At 39.1% G+C, this 22871-nt stretch overlaps 1 protein-coding gene across 15 annotated transcripts in view; it reads right to left on the minus strand.

The window, feature by feature from the left end:
* LOC128688939 (titin homolog) overlaps window positions 1–22871 on the minus strand; it is a 748574-nt gene that overhangs the window by 568893 nt on the left and 156810 nt on the right. For all 15 annotated transcript variants that reach the window (XM_070085630.1, XM_070085629.1, XM_070085628.1 and 12 more), the window contains one exon: window positions 7948–8047. In XM_070085630.1, coding sequence (XP_069941731.1) covers window positions 7948–8047 — 100 coding nt within the window. The remainder of the gene's footprint in view (window positions 1–7947; window positions 8048–22871) is intronic.

Here is a 22871-nt window from a genome sequence, read left to right on the forward strand (position 1 = left end):
CTTGGAAGAATGGCAAGCTCTTATCATGGGACTATACCTGTGTGTCTACACTGGCGGACACCTATATTCAACACAGTGTCGGGCGAAAGGGAGGAGCTGCTGACCACAGGGAGTACAAGATCGGCAAGTACAAAGACATAAGCCAACAATATCAATTTGTCCCAGTGGGATCAGAGACCTTGGGATCATGGGGAAAACATGCCACACGTTTCCTTAAAAAACTGGGTTCCAGACACATCGACACCACCAGGGACCCAAGGGCAGCCACTTTCATGTTCCAGCGCCTCAGCGTAGCCATCCAGAAAAGAAATATATGCTGCATACTGGGCTCGCGTCCAGCTTCGGAGGAGCTGGAGGAGATTCATAACCTTTGATATATTGTACCAATGTATTCATGTTTGTGTTTTCTGTAAATGTATTCTGTCTATTAATAAAGTTAGCATGTAGCTTAAATATATAGGGGGTGGTAGGAGAAGAAAATATTCAAACAGCTCCGGGGAGAACCTTGAGTTTTCCCTGAAGTACGTTTATTGTCTTTTCTGAGGATGAGGCTCCCCAGTCCAGTTCTAGAGGTGGTACCTCCCTATATTTTTTTGTTGTTATATATATATATATATATATATATATATATATATATATATATATATATATATATATATATATATATATATATATGTCGTGACGAATATGTAAAACTGGTCAATTAGCAAGAACTCATTTAAAATTAAGTCCTTTTTAAAATTTTCTCTTATACGTTTAAAGATATATTTTTTTTATTAGTCTTAATGTAAAAATTTTTTATTTTGCACCAAAAGAATCTTAGAAAACTTACCTAACCTTATTATAACAAAAACAATTTATTTTAGCCTAACCCAACTATATATATTTTAGATTTGTTTACAATAATTTAATACTAAACAAACACAGTGAAATATATTTTTTTCGTTAGGTTCAGAATGATTCTGGCGAAATTATTGCATACACAAATGTTCGCTTGTCCCATATGGCAAGATGAACGTTGCTATTTAAGCCAAGATCGCAAGTTCTGCCTATTCGGCACGACATATATATATATATATATATATATATATATATAAAACAACCACGGTGGAGTAGAATGACAGCTCCTCCTTGGTTGTTTTGCATCCTGTGTCGTTTGGTTTGCTATATTTGCATAATATACATATATATATATATATATATATATATACTATATATATATATATATATATATATATATATATATATATATATATATATATATTTCAACAAACCGGCCGTATCCCACCTAGGCGGGGTGTCCCAAAAGGAAAAACGAAAGTTTCTCCTTTTACATTTAGTAATATATACAGGAGAAGAGGTTACTAGCCCCTTGCTCCACTTCCCCATGGAGGTAAGAGGAAATAAACAAGAACTAGAGAGAAAATGGAAGAAAACCCAGATGGGTGTGTATATATATGTTCGTCATGTATGTGTAGTGTGACCTAAGTGTAAGTAGAAGTAACAAGACGTACCTGAAATCTTGCATGTTTATGAGGCAGAAAAAAAGGACACCAGCAATCCTACCATCATGTAAAACAATTACAGGCTTCCGTTTTACACTTATATATATATATATATATATATATATATATATATATATATATATATATATATATATATATATATATATATATATATATATATATAAGGTGGGGAATCATTAAACTATCTCACATATACGCCCTTTATTTAGGTATAATTAAATGTGGATATAAAGGTGCTGATATTATCTAACAAAGAAAGAACCGTAAGCAAAAAAATTAGCTCGATAAATTAATATTTAAAACGAATGTATGAAAACAATAATTCAGCAAGGGTTATAGATGAATGTATCACACTGCCAAGGTTGTCCTAGTAAATACTTTGACCAGCTTTATTAATGGGTGGGAAATTTACATGGGCGGGTGGTAGTAGTATCAGTAGCCTAGCATGTAACAGTAGGCATACTATAGGGTAATACTTCCTTTAAGTGCATTACACTACTTGTCAGTATTTGTGAAGTTTATGGAATTTCACCTTGGATTTTATTTAGGTAGCAAGGAACTACTAGTTTAATGGTGTCAATAAAGTAGCAAGGAATGTAGATGAATGGTTCAGAGAACCGACATGTTGATAAATTAGACACATGTGCAACTCTTGGGTATCTTTATTGAGGAAACGTTTCGCCACACATTGGCTTTATCAGTCCATATAAAGGAGAATCGTGAAGAGCAGGAGGAGAATGAGGTAATCAGTCCCTCAACCTAGAGTCGATGTGGTCAGTCCATCAATTTTGAATAGAATACAGCATATGAGCGGAGAAGTGGCTTATATACCGTAGGCAGGAGAGGTGCAGCAGCCGTAGGTGGTGTCACATTTGTCCATGTGGAAGTATGTCGTGCCCAAGGGTTAGGCAAGCGAAGAATTCCCAAGTATTAAGATCCCACATGGACAAATGTGACACCACCTACGACTGCTGCACCTCTCCTGCCTACGGTATATAAGCCACTTCTCCGCTCATATGCCGTATTCTATTCAAAATTGATGGACTGACCACATCGACTCTAGGTTGAGGGACTGATTACCTCATTCTCCTCCTGCTCTTCACGATTCTCCTTTATATGGACTGATAAAGCCAATGTGTGGCGAAACGTTTCCTCAATAAAGATACCCAAGAGTTGCACATGTGTCTAATTTATCAAAGTAGCAAGGAACCACGTAGCTTCATTGTGGGTACCTTCAAGGTAGCAATGATCATTCTGGAACAACTGACTATGCTGTTTCCGGCAGAGATGATGCTGATGATGATTATGATAACGGTGATGGCACCACTGCCATCTAATAACCTCGTTCGTCAAAATTTAGCTCCTCGTGCGTCACGCTTATGTCACATTAGCTGGCATTTAACCACACCCACACGCAGGGTTGCATTATTATTATTATTACTATTATTATTATTATTATTATTATTATTATTATTACTGTATTATATTATTATTGTACTACTATTTTATTATTCTAGTACGATAATGATTATTATTATTGTATTATTATTATAAGGAAATGCTAAGATTGTGTGAATAATACTGCGACTGATGGAGAGAGAGAGAGAGAGAGAGAGAGAGAGAGAGAGAGAGAGAGAGAGAGAGAGAGAGAGAGAGAGAGAGAGAGAGAGAGAGAGAGAGAGACGGGTGACGCGGTGTGCCAAGTTTACCTCCGCTAGCCAAATTCTCGACATGTCTTCGGCGTTCGAAACCCTTGGCGTCAGGGTTAGTGTGTGTGTGTGACTCCCAAACAATGACAAGTGTCAGAGCTGTTCTCTTTTGCACACCTGACAGGTCAACCTCAAGCATCATGTGCTCTCTCTCTCTCTCTCTCTCTCTCTCTCTCTCTCTCTCTCTCTCTCTCTTTCTCTCTCTCTCTCTAATTTTTTACTAATTCGTTCAAGATTTCCCATGCATTTTGAGTTATTACGGAAATTTACTGGTGACTATATTACTGGAATTAGTAAGGCGCAATTTAAGCCTATGAACCATCACAGCAACAGAAGACGACAGAACGAAGCAGAGAGGAGCACCGAGGCGTGACTGGTACGTGATGAGGTCATCTTAGGGTACACGAGAGAGAGAGAGAGAGAGAGAGAGAGAGAGAGAGAGAGAGAGAGAGAGAGAGAGAGAGAGAGAGAGAGAGAGACTAAGTAGCATGAAGAAGCAGAGGGTAATGTTTATTTTCTGGAGGGGGGGGTTGAGTAAGTAGGCTGGGTACAAATCAAGTGCTGGATGGTGCAGCTGGCTAAGAGAGTGCACATTAAATAACGTCAAACGTATACAGTAGCAAAAATTACAAAGCCGTAGCTGAAACTTTTCACGAATTATCCACACTTTCGAAACTACAAGACATTTTTAGGTCCTGAATGGACTGAAACAAGCCATAGTTTCCCCTCCATTATATAAGGTGAGACCCAACAATTTCGTTTACACAAATCAATTTTACAGGCTATGAATATTGGGGTTCGGAAATTTGGGGGACCGTAAACAAGATTAATTAGTGGAGAAAAAGCACAAAGGCCAAAAAATACACAAAAATTGGAGTCCAGCACGGCTAGACCGTGGTCACTGCTGCTGTGTGCAGCCACAAGGTCAAGGGTCACCCCACCTTCGCTGAAATGTCTGCCGACACCACTGTCAGCATCATCGTGATCTCGGAGGTCCATAGGAACCACTGAGATCAAGACCTGTCTCAGGTGACTTTTTTCTCGGCGGTATTTACGTAGCCATAATTAAACGGAACACGACATCTGGATTCTAAGTTTATTCAGCTTTGATCCACCGTAGTGGGGTGTTCTGTTTTTGTTGAGATATTCATCACCCATACTCATATCTCCTCTTTTTCATTTTAATTTATCCAGTTCAGTCACAGTCCCTCACTCCACGCTTCGCCAGACAGCAAGTTTAGTAATTTTAATTTCTATGTTCAAGACCCCTCAAAAAAAGGAAGCCTATAATCATCCTTCGTAGATACCAAAATAATGCCACACAATGCAAATGAGACACGAATTTTGGTGTAATTATGTGGCGATTCACGAATCACCAAACGGAAACGATATATCGTAAAGATGATATAACTCTTCACTAAGAGACGCATGATGCCACGTGCTACGAATCATCCAGTTATTAGCTGCGTACAATGTGACACAACACGCGGCGACCAATTATCGTTTTCACAGCCACGAGGATATGGCTGCTCTATATGGTGGTGGGTATGGAGTGATGCACACTTCACGTTCATTATACCTGGAGGTTACCTGGAGGTTATTCCGGGGATCAACGCCCCCGCGGCCCGGTCCATGACCAGGCCTCCCGATGGATCAGGGCCTGATCAACTAGGCTGTTACTGCTGGCCGCACGCAGTCCGACGTACGAGCCACACCCCGGCTGATCCGGCACTGACTTTAGGTATCTGTCCAGCTCTCTCTTGAAGGCAGCCAGGGGTTTATTGGCAATTCCCCTAATGCTTGATGGGAGGCTGTTGAACAGTTTTATAACCAAGGTCGATGCAACAGAATGGCGTACAGTCACCATCACGTAGTCTCTATATGTATGGGTTATAGTGTAAGGCGCCGCTCTGCTGGTAAAGGGGTAGACAGCACTCTCCTTGCCCCTGACTTTTCACTCATCCAGATGGTAATTCCGTTGCATTTAGATTCTTTGAAGGGCGAGTGAGCGCCAAGCACTGAGTGTAAGAGCGAGCAATAAGTCAGTGTCGAATATTATGAGTGATGATACTTTAAAAGTGAGCCTAGTCGCTAATAAAATCGCATTTAAATTAAAAGAAAATAAATACTGTTGCAACAAAATCGATGCTGGTAACATAATCTTTAAATTTATTAGAAGCCCAAAATCCATATAGGTTATTCAACGCAAGAAATTTGCTAATCGTATAATAAACACACGCCTCTCTTGATTTTTTTTAATCACAGTAACACATATCATGAAGGCAGTGGAGAATCAGCCTCCTGAAGATGAGAGAGCTAGTCACAGAAAACAACAAAGACGTCTGAAAAGAGTTAATAAACAGAACATATCAGGTATTCACAAATGAACAATAACCAATTCCAGAAGTTTAGAGAATTAAATAAGAAATAAATAGAGCTGGAAAATATTGTAATAACACAGCAGGATGATGGAGACTTGGGCAACAAGCGGACAATGACGTACTATGCAGTGCAATATTTTAGACGACGTTTCGCGCAGGAGTAAGTTTTATTAAACATAATTCTGAGCGACGCGTAGTCTAAAAATAAAGGTTTGCTCTGCAGTAAGTGTCCATATCCACGGAAAGATGTCATGAAGAACCTCAGAGAGTGAGACACAGCTAAAACTATGAGGACACACGTTATCTCTTGTATCTTTGTGTAATAAGAGAAGAAACCGATGTCCTGTACAAAGCGCTGGTGAGGATATACTATGAATTGGACTACTAGACTGCTAGAAGACCGAAAGGAGGCCCTAAACTGTTGAAATTCTACGACAGGATGACGGAAATTAGGAAGGTCAAACAGACATGGGTAGACTGTGTCTTTTTAAACTATCAGTAGGCAATCGACAACGTACGTCACTAGAGATACGTACAAACTAGCGATACAAGCCGGAGTAAAGGGACAAGATCTTAAATGGTTAAAGAGGTAACTACAAGAGAGAAAAGTTACGGTAAAAAGTGAAACATGTGACTGGGAAAAAGAAACAAGCGATGATTCCCCAAGGATCAGTCCTAGGACTTCCACCATATTTGATTAAAGTGTCGCTATTTCCGGACGCTATGATGAAGCAGATAAGGAAACGATGGACTGACGGCAGAGTGTAGGAAAAGACTTTCAGACGGCAGGAATGGCCCAGCGAGATTTTTCTAGAGTTAAACGACAATAAGTTCAAAGCAATGAGAGGTGGAAGATTATTAGAGGTGACTGATGACGAAGTACCACCTGTGAGGGAAGCAACGGCAGACCCTGGATAAAAAATTGAACCTAAACGTAGATGTTAAACCTAACTTCTCTCACGGAGCACACACTCATAAGTTAATATTAATTAACGGCATAAGTTCGTCCGACAAATGTAAAACCTGCTATCAGTAATTAAAGCAGGTACTCAATCAAGACGCTGTACACTACTCGTCGGTTCAATCCTCGAGTACATGGCACCGGCTTTTAGCTTGCACCTACGCCAGCTGACGGCTTGAAAAAGTCCAGAAATTTATCGTCAGATAGGCACCAAAGCTAAGAAACGTGAACAACACGGATAGGCTTACAGGAACTGAACCTCAGATCGCTTTAAGAACGAAGTCAGAGGAAATATGATCACAACGTATAAAGTACTTTGGAATACTGACAAGGTTTTCAAGAACAACACTGTTTGACGTGAGAGGGACCAGAAAAAGAGGACACGCTGAATAATTAGATTATCAACAAAGACATTAGAATGTTCCTTTAGTATGACGTACTCAAGGAATCAAACTCAATACATAGATTCAAACGTAGATATCTACGTATGATGTAGCACAAAATATACAGGGTAAACTACGTTGCTTAAATGGCGCGTCTAGGAGCTGGAGCTCTAAAACTGGAAACACAGCTTATTAATGCACTCACGCACGAACACACGCACTATGACACACTTGCTCCCAGGCCCAAGTATTACTCATAACGGCACCCCTCGTGCGTCTGCCAAAGGTCCAACCCCCCCCCCCTCCCTCCCTTTATCTGTGTCGTATCATACCCACAACACTGAGGACATGGTGTGACGGCACACACACACACACACACACACACACGTTCCTACTGTCATGTTTTTTTTCAACTTCCTCTGTATAACCTGGTACAATTACTCACACGTAAGGCAACCTTGACTATAAGAGTGGAAACAGGATAAGAAGAACTTAAAAGTGAAGGTATAGCAATGGGCATCAGTACGAGACACGTGTAGTAATGCTAACCAAAACCCGGATAAGGTCAGGATTGAAATGCTGTGCAAAGTCTCTTATTGCTGAGACAGACTCAATTCACCTTCAGAGAAAAATCATGTCCTAACTTCAACTTTTAAGCTATGCTTTATGCTTACATTTTCAGTACATGTAATATCCTTGCTCTTAAACCCATACTGTAATAACGGCATTATAAATTCCCCTAGAATGTTGAAGACTTGTGGAGACGAATATATCGAGCTATGTCTGTCGACATATATTATTATTATTAAAGTAGTGTTAGCTGATAATTATAACGCAGCGTATACCATTACATTATACCTAGACCCTCTAAGATAGTTCTCCGCACTGACCTCCCTCCCACTTTTGCTCTCACGTGAACGTGCCTACCTCCTTTCCCACTCACGTACTGCATCCTCTATGCTGAACATGAAGCTGCCGGATACTCACCATGAGATCTTAGCTGCCTGGACGTTCTCTAGGGAGACAACGAGGACGGCCTCGCCTCCTGCCACTACCGTTACCGCCTCCATCCGTGGACAGACCGATGCTGCAAGGGAACAACACAAACACCAGTCAGCCGCACTCATAACAACAACGTGATCATGGAACAAATAATAACAACGGTATCTAGTGTGGAGGGAACATACTAATCTTCTGTGTGAGACAACAACGTTAAGACTGTGAGACACAATGTTCTAAGTGAGGAGGGAACATAATGTTCTCAGTATGAAGGAACAAAACAACCTTCTCAGTGTAAGGGGGAACATAACAATGCTCTCAGCGTTTTAGGGTAATAAGGGAAGTAACTGAAAATCCCGTGGTGAATCCCGTAGACTCGTTTGTGCAGTCTTGCTGACTACAAGATTATATATATATTATATATATATATATATATATATATATATATATATATATATATATATATATATATATATATATATATATATAACTGACTCCTTTGGTTACTCAGAAACACCATCCACATTCCAATCTGCCTGTTTACAAACCTTCTTGCCTTTCGTCGTGTAAATTAAGATCAATACAAGATATCCCTGTCTCTTACAGACAGAAAATTTAGAGGTAAGAGAGAAGATAAACGGAAATGAGTGAGATTAAAGTCCATCAGAAGGTAATAAAACAATTATCTGCTCGAGAGTAAAATTAAGTAAATAAGAGGAAATCAAAGAAGAGGTGTCAGACAAGTGAGACAGGTAAAAAAAAAAAGGGCAGTGCCAAAAGGTTGAGACTAATGTTTCCTAAGTGGCCGGGGGTGATAGCCAAAAAAAATTACTTACAATAGTCTAGCACAAGCGCGTTCGGAAGAGAATGACGAGACCGACCATATGTCCATTCTCCATTGAGAATAGGGGATTGTAGATGAATGGTTCAGAGAACCGACACGTTGATAAATAGACACATGTGCAACTCTTGGGTATCTTTATTGAGGAAACGTTTCGCCACACAGTGGCTTCATCAGTCCATACAAAGGAGAATCTTGAAGAACAGGAGGAGAATGAGGTAATCAGTCCCTCAACCTTGAGTCGATGTGGTCAGTCCATCAATCTTGAATAGAATACGGCATATGAGCGGAGAAGGAGCTTATAAACCGTAGGCAGGAGAGGTGCAGCAGTTGTAGATGGTGTCACATTTGTTCAATGTGGAAGTAGGTCGTGCCCAAGGGTTAGGCATATGCCGTATTCTATTCAAGATTGATGGACTGACCACATCGACTCAAGGTTGAGGGACTGATTACCTCATTCTCCTCCTGTTCTTCAAGATTCTCCTTTGTATGGACTGATGAAGCCACTGTGTGGCGAAACGTTTCCTCACTAAAGATACCCAAGAGTTGCACATGTGAGAATAGGGGAATTGGAACCACTCACGCGGTGGAAGGTTAAGTCCATCAGAAGAGTGACGCAAATAACTGCTCAACAATAAAAATAGGTAAATAAACTGTATTATACAAGTCACTTGCTGCCATAACATTAGCCTTGAGTCATCCCTGCTGTAAGTCAAGGTGAGTCTGTATCTTAACTCCTCACAGTTCTTGTGAATCCTTGACAAGTTTGGCGCGCGCATCACTCGGCTCGCCATGTTTAACGGGCGCCAACCCAACAGACAACTCTTCAAGCTATCTCTATTTGTTCGCTAATTTCTGACCGATCTCAAGGCTTGGCATGCACCCATCAGGGTAGCTCGTGGAGGATCGATGTAGGGCTCGACGTAGCCAAAAATCTACTCCCAAGGTAAGGGGAATGAATACTTGAGATGTCTAGATGGTGTGTGTGTGTGTTGTGGCGGTGGTGGTTAGGGGGGGTGGGGTTAACAGCTGATGACTGCCGGGCGAGTGACAACTTGATTCCAGGACCCAGATACTTCAGGGATAACAGGTGTGTACTGGACGGCTGACTGGGAAACGACTCTTCTAGGGTAGTGTCGTGATGCTGGCGAAGAGTTCTTGACTAAAGAGGTATTAGGGTTAGCCTGCTATTCCTCGAATCAAACGTAATTAATTCCCAATCTCCAGGTATTGTATGACCTTAGGGATTTAGCACTTCCAGCAATAATAATAATTATAAATAAATAAAAAAAAAGGACACAAGACAGTAAAGACTATCGGCTAGTTGTACTGACATCAGTAACGTCATTTCTCAACGAAAAAAGATTTGGCCAACATATTTCGGAGTCCATCCACACTTTGAGCGACTTATCCTGTTAAGAAAAATGTGAACTTTTACGTGTTTGATGCGAGAAAAGTAACTTCAGCATTCTGCTATTATTCCAACTTTCGCTGTAACATGTGAATGCGTGTTGCGGTGTGGCATTCAAGCATCGTTGATGTTGTCCATACAAAGTTTCGCTCGTGGAGAGCGAAACGTTGCCACAATAAAAATGTCACATTAGTTGCACTTGTGTCCTTTTACTTTATATATTGTCGGTAATTCTACCAACATTACAGGAAGATTCCTAGTAGTTCTTCCAATGTAAAAGTGGTCACGTTCACCACAGGATATGTTGTAGACTGCTGCGTCCCTGGGTCCTGTGTTGGGTGTAGAGGCCCTCCTGAATGTCATGGATTTGTGTAGTATATGGGTCACTGTGTTGGTAAATTTAGCACTGATATTGTCGTGGTTAACACCAAAACCATCCGAGACATCATGAGAATCACAACACTCTACACGGGACCCAGGGATGCAGGAGTCTACATCATCCACTAGGGCAGGGTCCCCAGCTTGCGGACCACAAGCCGCATGTGGCCCTTCTAGGAAATGAATACGGCTCTCACATGAGACTATAAATTCACTCGTATGTAGGTTCCACACTGCACAGTGTCAACAAAACCATGCGGCCCTCATCACACATTTGATCATCAAATGTGGCCCACTTGTGTAGGAAGGTTGAGGATCACTGCACTAGGGTGAACGTGACCAAGTTTACATTGGAAAAACCTCTTGGAATCTTTCCATCCTCTTAGAATTTACAAAAACAATGTGCACAATACCACAACACTCACTCCCACATCATGGTGTGAGACAGACCCGAGCTACTATTTCAAGAAAAGTAGGTGTTCGGGGTTATCTACCATCAAACAAAACTGTGGTATGTTCATTTCCACTGTACACATCATGGTAGAATAAAACATGAGCTAGCAGGCCGCTTGCAGTTAACTATTTACACCTCACTACCTACCGGTACCAGATACATTACTCAAGCTGTAATTTCTCACTGTACTATGTACTTAATAAAGCCCACTGATGGGCGGAACATTGCATTAATAAAGACTTCACCGCATTAGTTGTCTTTTTACCACATGTCGGTGTTACTTTATGTTGCATCTCTATAATCCTTTATGAAACTGCAAAATGTGAATCTTGCACTGGTGAGACTGTCAAGAGCATATTTCAATTTCCCGTCCTTAAAAGCAGAAATTATTATGAGGTCAAACACTGAATGCATTACGTATTTTCAGCGAAAATAGTTTTGATAAAAGTTGTGATGGAGAGCAGTCAAGAACATGAGTGAAAGATTAATAAAGAAATTATGAGAACGTGTGTAATTAAACACACAGTACGATAAAGCTCTGGACGCCAAGAAGAGAGTGAACCCAGTAGTGGCCAGGCAGTCTCGGGATGGTTAAGAAGTGCAATGACTTGGATAAGGCAGTGGATTCAAACTCAATATACAGCTTCAAGGCCCATGGTCAGAGATCAGTGGCGCCGATCGAAGTTGTCTAAAAAGCGTGGCCAGGAGCTGAGTCTCGATCCCCGCAAATGCAAATCGGTAAATACACACACACAAGGACAGGTGTCGGAAGGTGCCAAGTTTTGTTTATATCCCCAACACAAGATAAATTCTTTCTTTAAATATGACAGTAATAAATTTTCGTTTTTTTACACTCGTTCAAATTTGTTACTTGCCAGAATATTTGATCGCGAAGGTATGTTGGAAAACCATGTCTATTTGTATGTCCGTCCAACCAGTGCATGTCTATAGTAGTGGTAATGGTATACAATCCTGACACAATGATGAATAAGACATACATGCAACACCTGGTATCTTATTACGAAGACGTGTCGTCATCTATCTGTCGTATTCATCTATCTGCTGTGTGTCCATCTATCCAGTGTGTCAAAGGTTTCGTGATAAAACTCTCCCAACATTAATATGTTAAAAACAAATGATAAACCCAAATATTAGTCATTCAGCTAACCTTCTATTCACTGTGAATTCATATATCCGCTGAATGGCCATCTATCCTGTCCAGTGATAAACTCGTATATTCCTCATATAATTACTCATGTTAATCAGTTAGAGAGAAACCAATAAAGAAGCCTTTAAATTTAGATCTTTTTAATCTCTCGGGTTAAAGGATAACAGTGGAAAACGAAAACAAAATGAAGTCAGCTCGCCACATAATTCGCCTTCGAGAAACCTTTGGAGACCCATTCAATAAACGTTCAACAATTATTATAATCATAACTAAGCGCTAAACCCTTAAGGGTCACACAGAGTTACGACACGCCAGCGCTTCCATATTTATAATAATAACTGATGTATCATTCGCTACAGCGTCTCTGGACGCAACTTCCACAGCAATACGAGCGAGTACGTGGAGTAATGTTGCACTCGTCACAGGACGTATCAATGACAGGTCCATAACGTAACGTGTGAGGTATAATAGCACACGTCACATCGTGTGTCGTCCAACTTGTCCGTAATGTAAGGTGTGAAAAACAATTGGGAAGTGGGATGGAGGTTACTGGTTGGGATCAGTCCTGGAATAACCGCTATATAATCAGTTTTGGCTCTCTGCCTGCTCCCACCACACCCCTTAACGCCCACCCACTCCACACATCTCTACCCACCACCCACCGTACCCTACATATGATCCTCTGAATGTGTGCAAGTCATATACATATATATATATATATATATATATATATATATATATATATATATATATATATATATATATATATATATATATATATATATATATACAATAAAATCACAGTAAACAGGTGGTATCACAATATGAAGAACCACTGTGAAAAATAGTGAAATTCCAAACGCTTTCGTAATTTCTCACATTGTCACAGTTCCTTCATGTCAGAAATCACGAAAGCGCTTGGAATTTCACTATTTTTTCAGTGTTTGTTCTACATATATATATATATATATATATATATATATATATATATATATATATATATATATATATATATATATATATATATATATATACATATATACACACACACACACACACACACACACTTAACAATTCGCAAATGGGCAAAATTATTTACAAATATTATCTCTCAGTCCACAGCAGGATTCGAAGCCACACACACTGCATCAAAGTACGTAGTATTTACGCCACTCTGGTCGAGTGGTGTAAGTACTATGTACTCTGATGCAGTAAGTTCGAATCCTGACCAATTCAGCTTATTTACTATCATTTGCTCTTTAAATCATAAATGTGCGGCTAATCACCTAAATGAACATTGTCTTATGTTTCCTAAATATATTTTTGCCACTACAAATTTTTTGAAGTGAAACCTTGAAGCATTCTTCCACTGGTTTCTTCCTCGTAAAACACTCAGCACGACACTGTAAAACATGTGTAGAGGAGGTAAACAAGAGTTCGTGTGATCTCTGAGTTACAAGTCCCGGCTGGAGGTAAACACGCTTGACCGCATTCCCAGTTGTCCTCTACGTAGTTATGTCATACACTTACTGGCACCGTCAGGGGTCTACCCTCGCATTGTTTTGTGTACACTCAACTAGCTGGTAGCGTGTTAAGTCTACCTAGATGAGCTTAAAGAGTTCTGAGCGCCAGTTCCTGGGCCCGCCTCTTAACTTTCACCTGATTTATGTCATCTAGGTGCTCACAGCGCCATGAGGTTAACTTAGTGAGTCTCTGCATGTCTTTCCTAAGTTCGGTGGGTACTAAATGACACAGGAAGGTTAAATATTAAATAACTTAATTTCCATGAGATCATCATTACTTGGCCTGTTGTGTTGGTTACTGGTTGTCAAAGGAACTTGTTGATAGTGTGTGTGTGTTTGTAACTCAACCATCCTGTAACTGGGACGTGATGTAACCAGCACCTCTAGATGCGGTTATCAACTCACTGGATAAATGCATGCAAATACAAGAGACTGTACCTAGCACATCTTCAAAGCGTAACTTTTGTCCGTATATCCCTTTCACACAATCACACTCGCTTATGACATGACTCGCAACTTTCACAATCCTAGCAATTTAAGTGGCTTCCAGGGAAGTCGTTCTTGACTAACATATCATTATTTCTAACATATATTTTAACATGCATTATAAAGAGCAAGGGTTGAGGCGTGATATACGATAATTATTTTTTAAAGAAAGTTTTCACTAGGTTTATCATCAAAGCTTTATTTAATTCTTGAACTGCTATGACTGTCAATTAGTGTTACACCATAAATTTGCAAGTAGTCAGCTATCTAGTTACCACTTCATCTCTTAAACGCCATAAATACATGACCTTTATCCTCCCGCTAAACGAACTAAGAGTACAATAGTACTCTTCAACTAAATACGATTTATCTTATATTTGTAATGGTATTACTAAGCCTTCCTTCCAGTGGTTACACCAACGGTCGGCGTCCACATCATTTGAATTCGTCTTGCATATACTTATTCCTTCTACGGAAGTTCATTTTTTTTAAGTAGCCTGACAGTATGTAAACACAGGTGTATATCTTTGTGCATATACTATATACAGCAATAATATATAAGCAGTTTGGTATAGTTGTCGCTGTTGATGGTCGATGATTGGTGAGCTGTTAAGTCAATAACTAATTATTTTTTATCATTCATCCTGTGTGTTGCTGCCTTATATCATGTACATCAAGATAATGGGTAAATATATGCAAATTACTATATATTCTTGAGAGTTAGCCCCGTAAGGGCGATACACCGCACGGACAAGAGGTAATCAGATTCGATCCTAGCAAGGGTTGTTGTTCCTCTTATTCCTTGGGTCACGAGCCCTTCTCCAGTATCAAGACATCTCTCTCTCTCCTCCACTACATGAAGGAAATATAGCGTGTACAAAAAAAAATATGTTGGAGAAACAGCGATCGAACTTCGCCTTTCGCTTCCCAGACGCTTCGCCAACCACCATTATTATATTAAAGGGGTAAAGTAGACCAGGAAGGATCATAGACCTTCTGGCGAGTCGCTGGGGGATAACCTGGCTTGATTTCAGGAATGGAAGGATTTCTCTAATTCTTTGGATCAAGAACCCTTCTCCTCACCCTTTTTTGAAGGGAAGCCTACCACCGACCACACCCACATTAAGGTTCCGGCTCTGGCGCGACCTTCAGTCAATTGGCGCCACCAGTTACATTTTAATAGTGTCTAAGTATATTCTACTCAGCTGCACTGTACGGAAAGACTTGATGCTGGCCGGTATTATTTTTTCTTCTGTTTTATGAATATGTAACATGTGTAAGTACAGTGTTAGGTAGTAGGTATAGGTAGTCAGGTGAATAGGTAGTACAGTAACAGCTATAAACAGGTAGTAGATATAGGTACACAGCTACATATAAGTGCCAGGGATAGATATACAGGGCTATAAATAGGTAGTGGGTGTAGGCACAGAGCCGTAGACAGGTACTGATATCTATGAATAGATAGCATGTAAAGGTAATAAGATAGACACGTAGGAGTTCGCACAGAGCTGTAGATTGCATTATCAAACGCCCTTTTACATATCACAATCACGTTTTTCGAAAATTTCTTACACACTATTCTAACACATTACTGTAGCTGTGTAAACCGTCCAATGGCCCTCAGTTTCAAGGGAAGATTATCAACATCCTCACTACTGGTGGAAAAATGTCACGTGCAATAAAAGATCTTGTATTATTATGATTCGCTTAAGGGTTTTTTTAAGTAAAGACAACAAAATAATAACAATTTTCAGAGAGGAACTGGTTGGCGTTACCACGCTACCTTACTTTGAGGAAACTTCCTCTCATTCACCTGTTGCTACTCTTGCAACACTGCATAGCTCCTGACGACGCAGAGGGACGTGTGGAAGATCTTGAGCTGAAGATTTTTACCCCCCGTGGCTTGTCTTGCATTATAATAAATAATATAATCTAGTTATGCGCTAGGCCCGAATAGGTCATACAGCGCGAGGAAATTATTTATAAATAATTTCAACAAACCGGCCGTATCCCACCAAAGCAGGGTAGTCAAAAAAGAAAGACGAAAGTTTCTCCTTTTACACTTAGTAATATATACAGGAGAAGGGGTTACTAGCCACTTGCTCCCGGCATTTTAGTTGCCTCTTACAACACGCATGGCTTACGGAGGAAGAATTCTTTTCCACTTCCCCATATATATATATATATATATATATATATATATATATATATATATATATATATATATATATATATATATATATATATATATATATATATATATATATATATATATATATATATATATATATATATATATATATATATATATATATATATATATTATATATATATATATATATATATATATATATGGGGCACACGCCCCAGCTCTGAGGAGCTGGATGAGATTTTCGTCTTATAATCGGTGATACACACGTAACAACATGTATATATATATATATATATATATATATATATTTATATATATATATATATTTATATATATATATATATATATATATATATATATATATATGCCATTTATATCAACAATGTATCTCTTAAATCTTCTGTGCCATATTATGTAATAAAATATTCCTATTGGTAAAAAAAAATATAGTTTAAAATATATATATATGGAATATCAAATTTCATATAAATATATATTCTTCCTTGAATTTATATATATATATATATATTTATATAGATATATATATATATATATATATATATATATATATATATATATATATATATATATATATATTATTATTATTATTATTATTATCACACTGGCCGATTCCCACCAAGGCAGGGTGACCGAAAAAAAAAAACTTTCACCATCATTCACTCCATCACTGTCTTGCCAGAAGGGTGCTTTACACTACAGTTTTTAAACTGCAACATTAACACCCCTCCGCCAGAGTGCAGACACTGTACTTCCCATCTCCAGGACTCAAGTCCGGCCCGCCGGTTTCCCTGAACCCCTTCATAAATGTTACTTTGCTCACACTCCAACAGCACGTCAAGTATTAAAAACCATTTGTCTCCATTCACTCCTATCAAACACGCTCACGCATGCCTGCTGGAAGTCCAAGCCCCTCGCACACAAAACCTCCTTTACCCCCTCCCTCCAACCTTTCCTAGGCCGACCCCTACCCCGCCTTCCTTCCACTACAGACTGATACACTCTTGAAGTCACTCTGTTTCGCTCCATTCTCTCTACATGTCCGAACCACCTCAACAACCCTTCCTCAGCCCTCTGGACAACAGTTTTGGTAATCCCGCACCTCCTCCTAACTTCCAAACTACGAATTCTCTGCATTATATTCACACCACACATTGCCCTCAGACATGACATCTCCACTGCCTCCAGCCTTCTCCTCGCTGCAACATTCATCACCCATGCTTCACACCCATATAAGAGCGTTGGTAAAACTATACTCTCATACATTCCCCTCTTTGCCTCCAAGGATAAAGTTCTTTGTCTCCACAGACTCCTAAGTGCACCACTCACCCTTTTCCCCTCATCAATTCTATGATTCACCTCATCTTTCATAGACCCATCCGCTGACACGTCCACTCCCAAATATCTGAATACATTCACCTCCTCCATACTCTTTCCCTCCAATCTGATATCCAATCTTTCATCACCTAATCTTTTTGTTATCCTCATAACCTTACTCTTTCCTGTATTCACTTTTAATTTTCTTCTTTTGCACACCCTACCAAATTCATCCACCAATCTCTGCAACTTCTCTTCAGAATCTCCCAAGAGCACAGTGTCATCAGCAAAGAGCAACTGTGACAACTCCCACTTTATGTGTGATTCTTTATCTTTTAACTCCACGCCTCTTGCCAAGACCCTCGCATTTACTTCTCTTACAACCCCATCTATAAATACATTAAACAACCACGGTGACATCACACATCCTTGTCTAAGGCCTACTTTTACTGGGAAATAATTTCCCTCTTTCCTACATACTCTAACTTGAGCCTCACTATCCTCGTAAAAACTCTTCACTGCTTTCAGTAACCTACCTCCTACACCATACACCTGCAACATCTGCCACACTGCCCCCCTATCCACCCTGTCATACGCCTTTTCCAAATCCATAAATGCCACAAATACCTCTTTAGCCTTATCTAAATACTGTTCACTTATATGTTTCACTGTAAACACCTGGTCCACACACCCCCTACCTTTCCTAAAGCCTCCTTATTCATCTGCTATCCTATTCTCCGTCTTACTCTTAATTCTTTCAATAATAACTCTACCATACACTTTACCAGGTATACTCAACAGACTTATCCCCCTACAATTTTTGCACTCTCTTTTGTCCCCTTTGCCTTTATACAAAGGAACTATGCATGCTCTCTGCCAATCCCTAGGTACCTTACCCTCTTCCATACATTTATTAAATAACTGCACCAACCACTCCAAAACTATATCCCCACCTGCTTTTAACATTTCTATCTTTATCCCATCAATCCCGGCTGCCTTACCCCCTTTCATTTTACCTACTGCCTCACGAACTTCCCCCACACTCACAACTGGCTCTTCCTCACTCCTACAAGATGTTATTCCTCCTTGCCCTATACACGAAATCACAGCTTCCCTATCTTCATCAACATTTAACAATTCCTCAAAATATTCCCTCCATCTTCCCAATACCTCTAACTCTCCATTTAATAACTCTCCTCTCCTATTTTTAACTGACAAATCCATTTGTTCTCTAGGCTTCCTTAACTTGTTAATCTCACTCCAAAACTTTTTCTTATTTTCAACAAAATTTTTTGATAACATCTCACCCACTCTCTCATTTGCTCTCTTTTTACATTGCTTCACCACTCTCTTAACCTCTCTCTTTTTCTCCATATACTCTTCCCTCCTTGCATCACTTCTACTTTGTAAAAACTTCTCATATGCTAACTTTTTCTCCCTTACTACTCTCTTTACATCATCATTCCACCAATCGCTCCTCTTCCCTCCCGCACCCACTTTCCTGTAACCACAGACTTCTGCTGAATACTCTAACACTACATTTTTAAATCTACCCCATACCTCTTCGACCCCATTGCCTATGCTCTCATTAGCCCATCTATCCTCCAATAGCTGTTTATATCTTACCCTAACTGCCTCCTCTTTTAGTTTATAAACCTTCACCTCTCTCTTCCCTGATGCTTCTATTCTCCTTGTATCCCATCTACCTTTTACTCTCAGTGTAGCTACAACTAGAAAGTGATCTGATATATCTGTGGCCCCTCTATAAACATGTACATCCTGAAGTCTACTCAACAGTCTTTTATCTACCAATACATAATCCAACAAACTACTGTCATTTCGCCCTACATCATATCTTGTATACTTATTTATCCTCTTTTTCTTAAAATATGTATTACCTATAACTAAACCCCTTTCTATACAAAGTTCAATCAAAGGGCTCCCATTATCATTTACACCTGGCACCCCAAACTTACCTACCACACCCTCTCTAAAAGTTTCTCCTACTTTAGCATTCAGGTCCCCTACCACAATTACTCTCTCACTTGGTTCAAAGGCTCCTATACACTCACTTAACATCTCCCAAAATCTCTCTCTCTCTCTCCTCTACATTCCTCTCTTCTCCAGGTGCATACACGCTTATTATGACCCACTTTTCGCATCCAACCTTTACTTTAATCCACATAATTCTTGAATTTACACATTCATATTCTCTTTTCTCCTTCCATAACTGATCCTTCAACATTACTGCTACCCCTTCCTTTGCTCTAACTCTCTCAGATACTCCAGATTTAATCCCATTTATTTCCCCCCACTGAAACTCTCCTACCCCCTTCAGCTTTGTTTCGCTTAGGGCCAGGACATCCAACTTCTTTTCATTCATAACATCAGCAATCATCTGTTTCTTGTCATCCGCACTACATCCACGCACATTCAAGCATCCCAGTTTTATAAAGTTTTTCTTCTTCTCTTTTTTAGTAAATGTCTACAAGAGAAGGGGTTACTAGCCCATTGCTCCCGGCATTTTAGTCGCCTCATACGACACGCATGGCTTACGGAGGAAAGATTCTTTTCCACTTCCCCACGGACAAGAGAAGAAATAAAGAAGAACAAGAGCTATTTAGAAAAAGGAGAAAAACCTAGATGTATATATATATATATATATATATATATATATATATATATATATATATATATATATATATATCTATATATAGATATATATATATATATATATATATGCATGTGCGTGTCTGTGAAGTGTGACCAAAGTGTAAGTAGGAGTAGCAAGATATCCCTGTTATCTAGCGTGTTTATGAGACAGAAAAAGAAACCAGCAATCCTACCATAATGCAAAACAGTTACAGGTTTCTGTTTCACATTCATCTGGCAGGACGGTAGTACTTCCCTAGGTGGTTGCTGTCTACCAACCTACTACCTTTATATATATATAAAGATATATATATATATATATATATATATATATATATATATATATGTGTCGTGCCGAATAGGCAGAACTTGCGATCTTGGCTTAAATAGCAACGTTCATCTTGCCATACAGGACAAGCGAAAATTTGTGTATGCAATAATTTCGCCAAAATCATTCTGAACATAACGAAAAATATACATTTCACTGTGTTTGTTTAGTATTAAATTGTAAACAAATCTAAAATATATTTAGTCGGGTTAGGCTAAAATAAATTGTTCTTGTTATAATAAGGTTAGGTAAGTTTTCTAAGATTCTTTTGGACAAAATTAAAAATTTTTACATTAACATTAATGAAAAAAATACACCTTTAAACGATTAAGAGAATATTTTAGAAAGGACTTAATTTTAATTGAGTTCTTGCTAATTGACCAGTTTTACATATTCGGCACGACATTATATATATATATATATATATATATATATATATATATATATATATATATATATATATATATATATATATATATATATATATAATCAGGTGAAGGAAAGGTGACGTCGGGCGTAGGTGAGGTGCTATGTCAGTCAGGTAATGTTCGGTATGGCTTAGGCCGGGGAGTCAGGTCCTAGTAATCTGTTTCCTGTGTTGGTCCAAATTACTTTCGTGACATAATATTTGCTAAAGTATACATTTCTCTCTTCTGTATGTTACTATCTGGGGTGTGAACAAGTGCAGATTGTAAGCATCGCCGCTTCACAATTATCATTCTTCTGGTACAGTAAATGTGCTTGTTTCCAGTTCATAATATGTGAATGTATGTTCTAGTTAGCCAGACATGCATTTTCTGTCATCCATTATGTACACACATTTGTTTCTTTGGGTGTCGAACTCCTGGCTGTTTCATATATACACGATTACACTCCCCCACATGGTATATTATAACCCCCACTGTAACTGCTCCTGATGAGGTGGGGTGCCCTGGTGAATTCAATAATGGTTTTCGCGGTGAGGACCAATATTCATCTCAGTTGTCAGGAGTAGAGGGGTGATAAAAGGTGCTGTCTGTCTGATGGGCAGACTCAATCGCCGATCAGTGACGGCGTTCTCTCTAAAGTTAGTAAGGATACTAAGAGGATGACGCGTCAGAGAGAGCACTATATGTTTGTTAGTCCAGAAAGGTACTCTTTGCTTAAAATCCATAGGACGCGCAGAAAATAGCCTATGGTAACTCCTCTTCTTGTTCTGAGGGTCATGGTGCTTGTAGTGGATTACGTCCTGTTTACATAATAGGTTTCCTGTAGATTTTATATTTTAAGTTATTATTGTTCTTGATGAGGAGAATATTAAAAAAAAAAAAGAGTTGGCTTGCTCCTCTTCCAACCTGAATTATACAGAAGGCTGACCGAGTCGATCCTTTAACATCATCCCACAACTCTATCACCTTACAATGTTGACTATCACCTCACAACCCTAACCATCACCTCACAACATTTACCATCACCTCACAACCCTCATCACTCACAACCACCTGGTAGGTGTTGGGTTAGTGTGGTGCCGGGACCGTGTGGTAGGTAGGTTGGCCAACAAGAACAGCAGCTATATATAGTCACAACAGTTTCCTCGCTAGCCAGGTTCCTTATGTCATTTTTACAGTGTGTGTGTGTGTGTGTGTGTGTGTGTGTGTGTGTGTGTGTGTGTGTGTGTGTGTGTGTGTGTGTGTGTGTGAATCACCTATTTAGATATCAGAAGCATAGAATACCTATAGGGGCTCAAAGTTCTTTCTTATGCCTCTTCGTTTGTGTGTGGTAGCTGGAGAATGTCACGTCTCTTAGAATCAACCTCAAACTCTCAATCCTTTTGTACCATTTTGATTAAATCTGGTTATTATTTTACACCTTCTGGAGCAATAACGGATAAGTGGAGCTACATGTATTTCACTGTTTTCGATGTTCCTACATATTGCTTTGAGTGCCGCATATCGAAGGTGTAGTTTATTTTTGTCGCTTTTTAATACATTATAAACACCTTAAAACAATCAATTCCAACGTTGACGCTTTTGCCCAAAGTCTAACCATTCACTGAAGAAATAACAGTTCTGGAAATTTTTTATGGGTTTCTTAATTCCTAAAATCCAATCTAATAGTGCGTAAAATCAAAATATCCTATATTGCAATATAAACTATATATTTGCGTTTCTCTGGCCAATCTATTTAATTAATATCTTGTAATTT

The sequence above is a fragment of the Cherax quadricarinatus genome, chromosome 16 (genome assembly GCF_038502225.1).
Source record: "Cherax quadricarinatus isolate ZL_2023a chromosome 16, ASM3850222v1, whole genome shotgun sequence".
NCBI classification, from domain to species: domain Eukaryota; kingdom Metazoa; phylum Arthropoda; class Malacostraca; order Decapoda; family Parastacidae; genus Cherax; species Cherax quadricarinatus.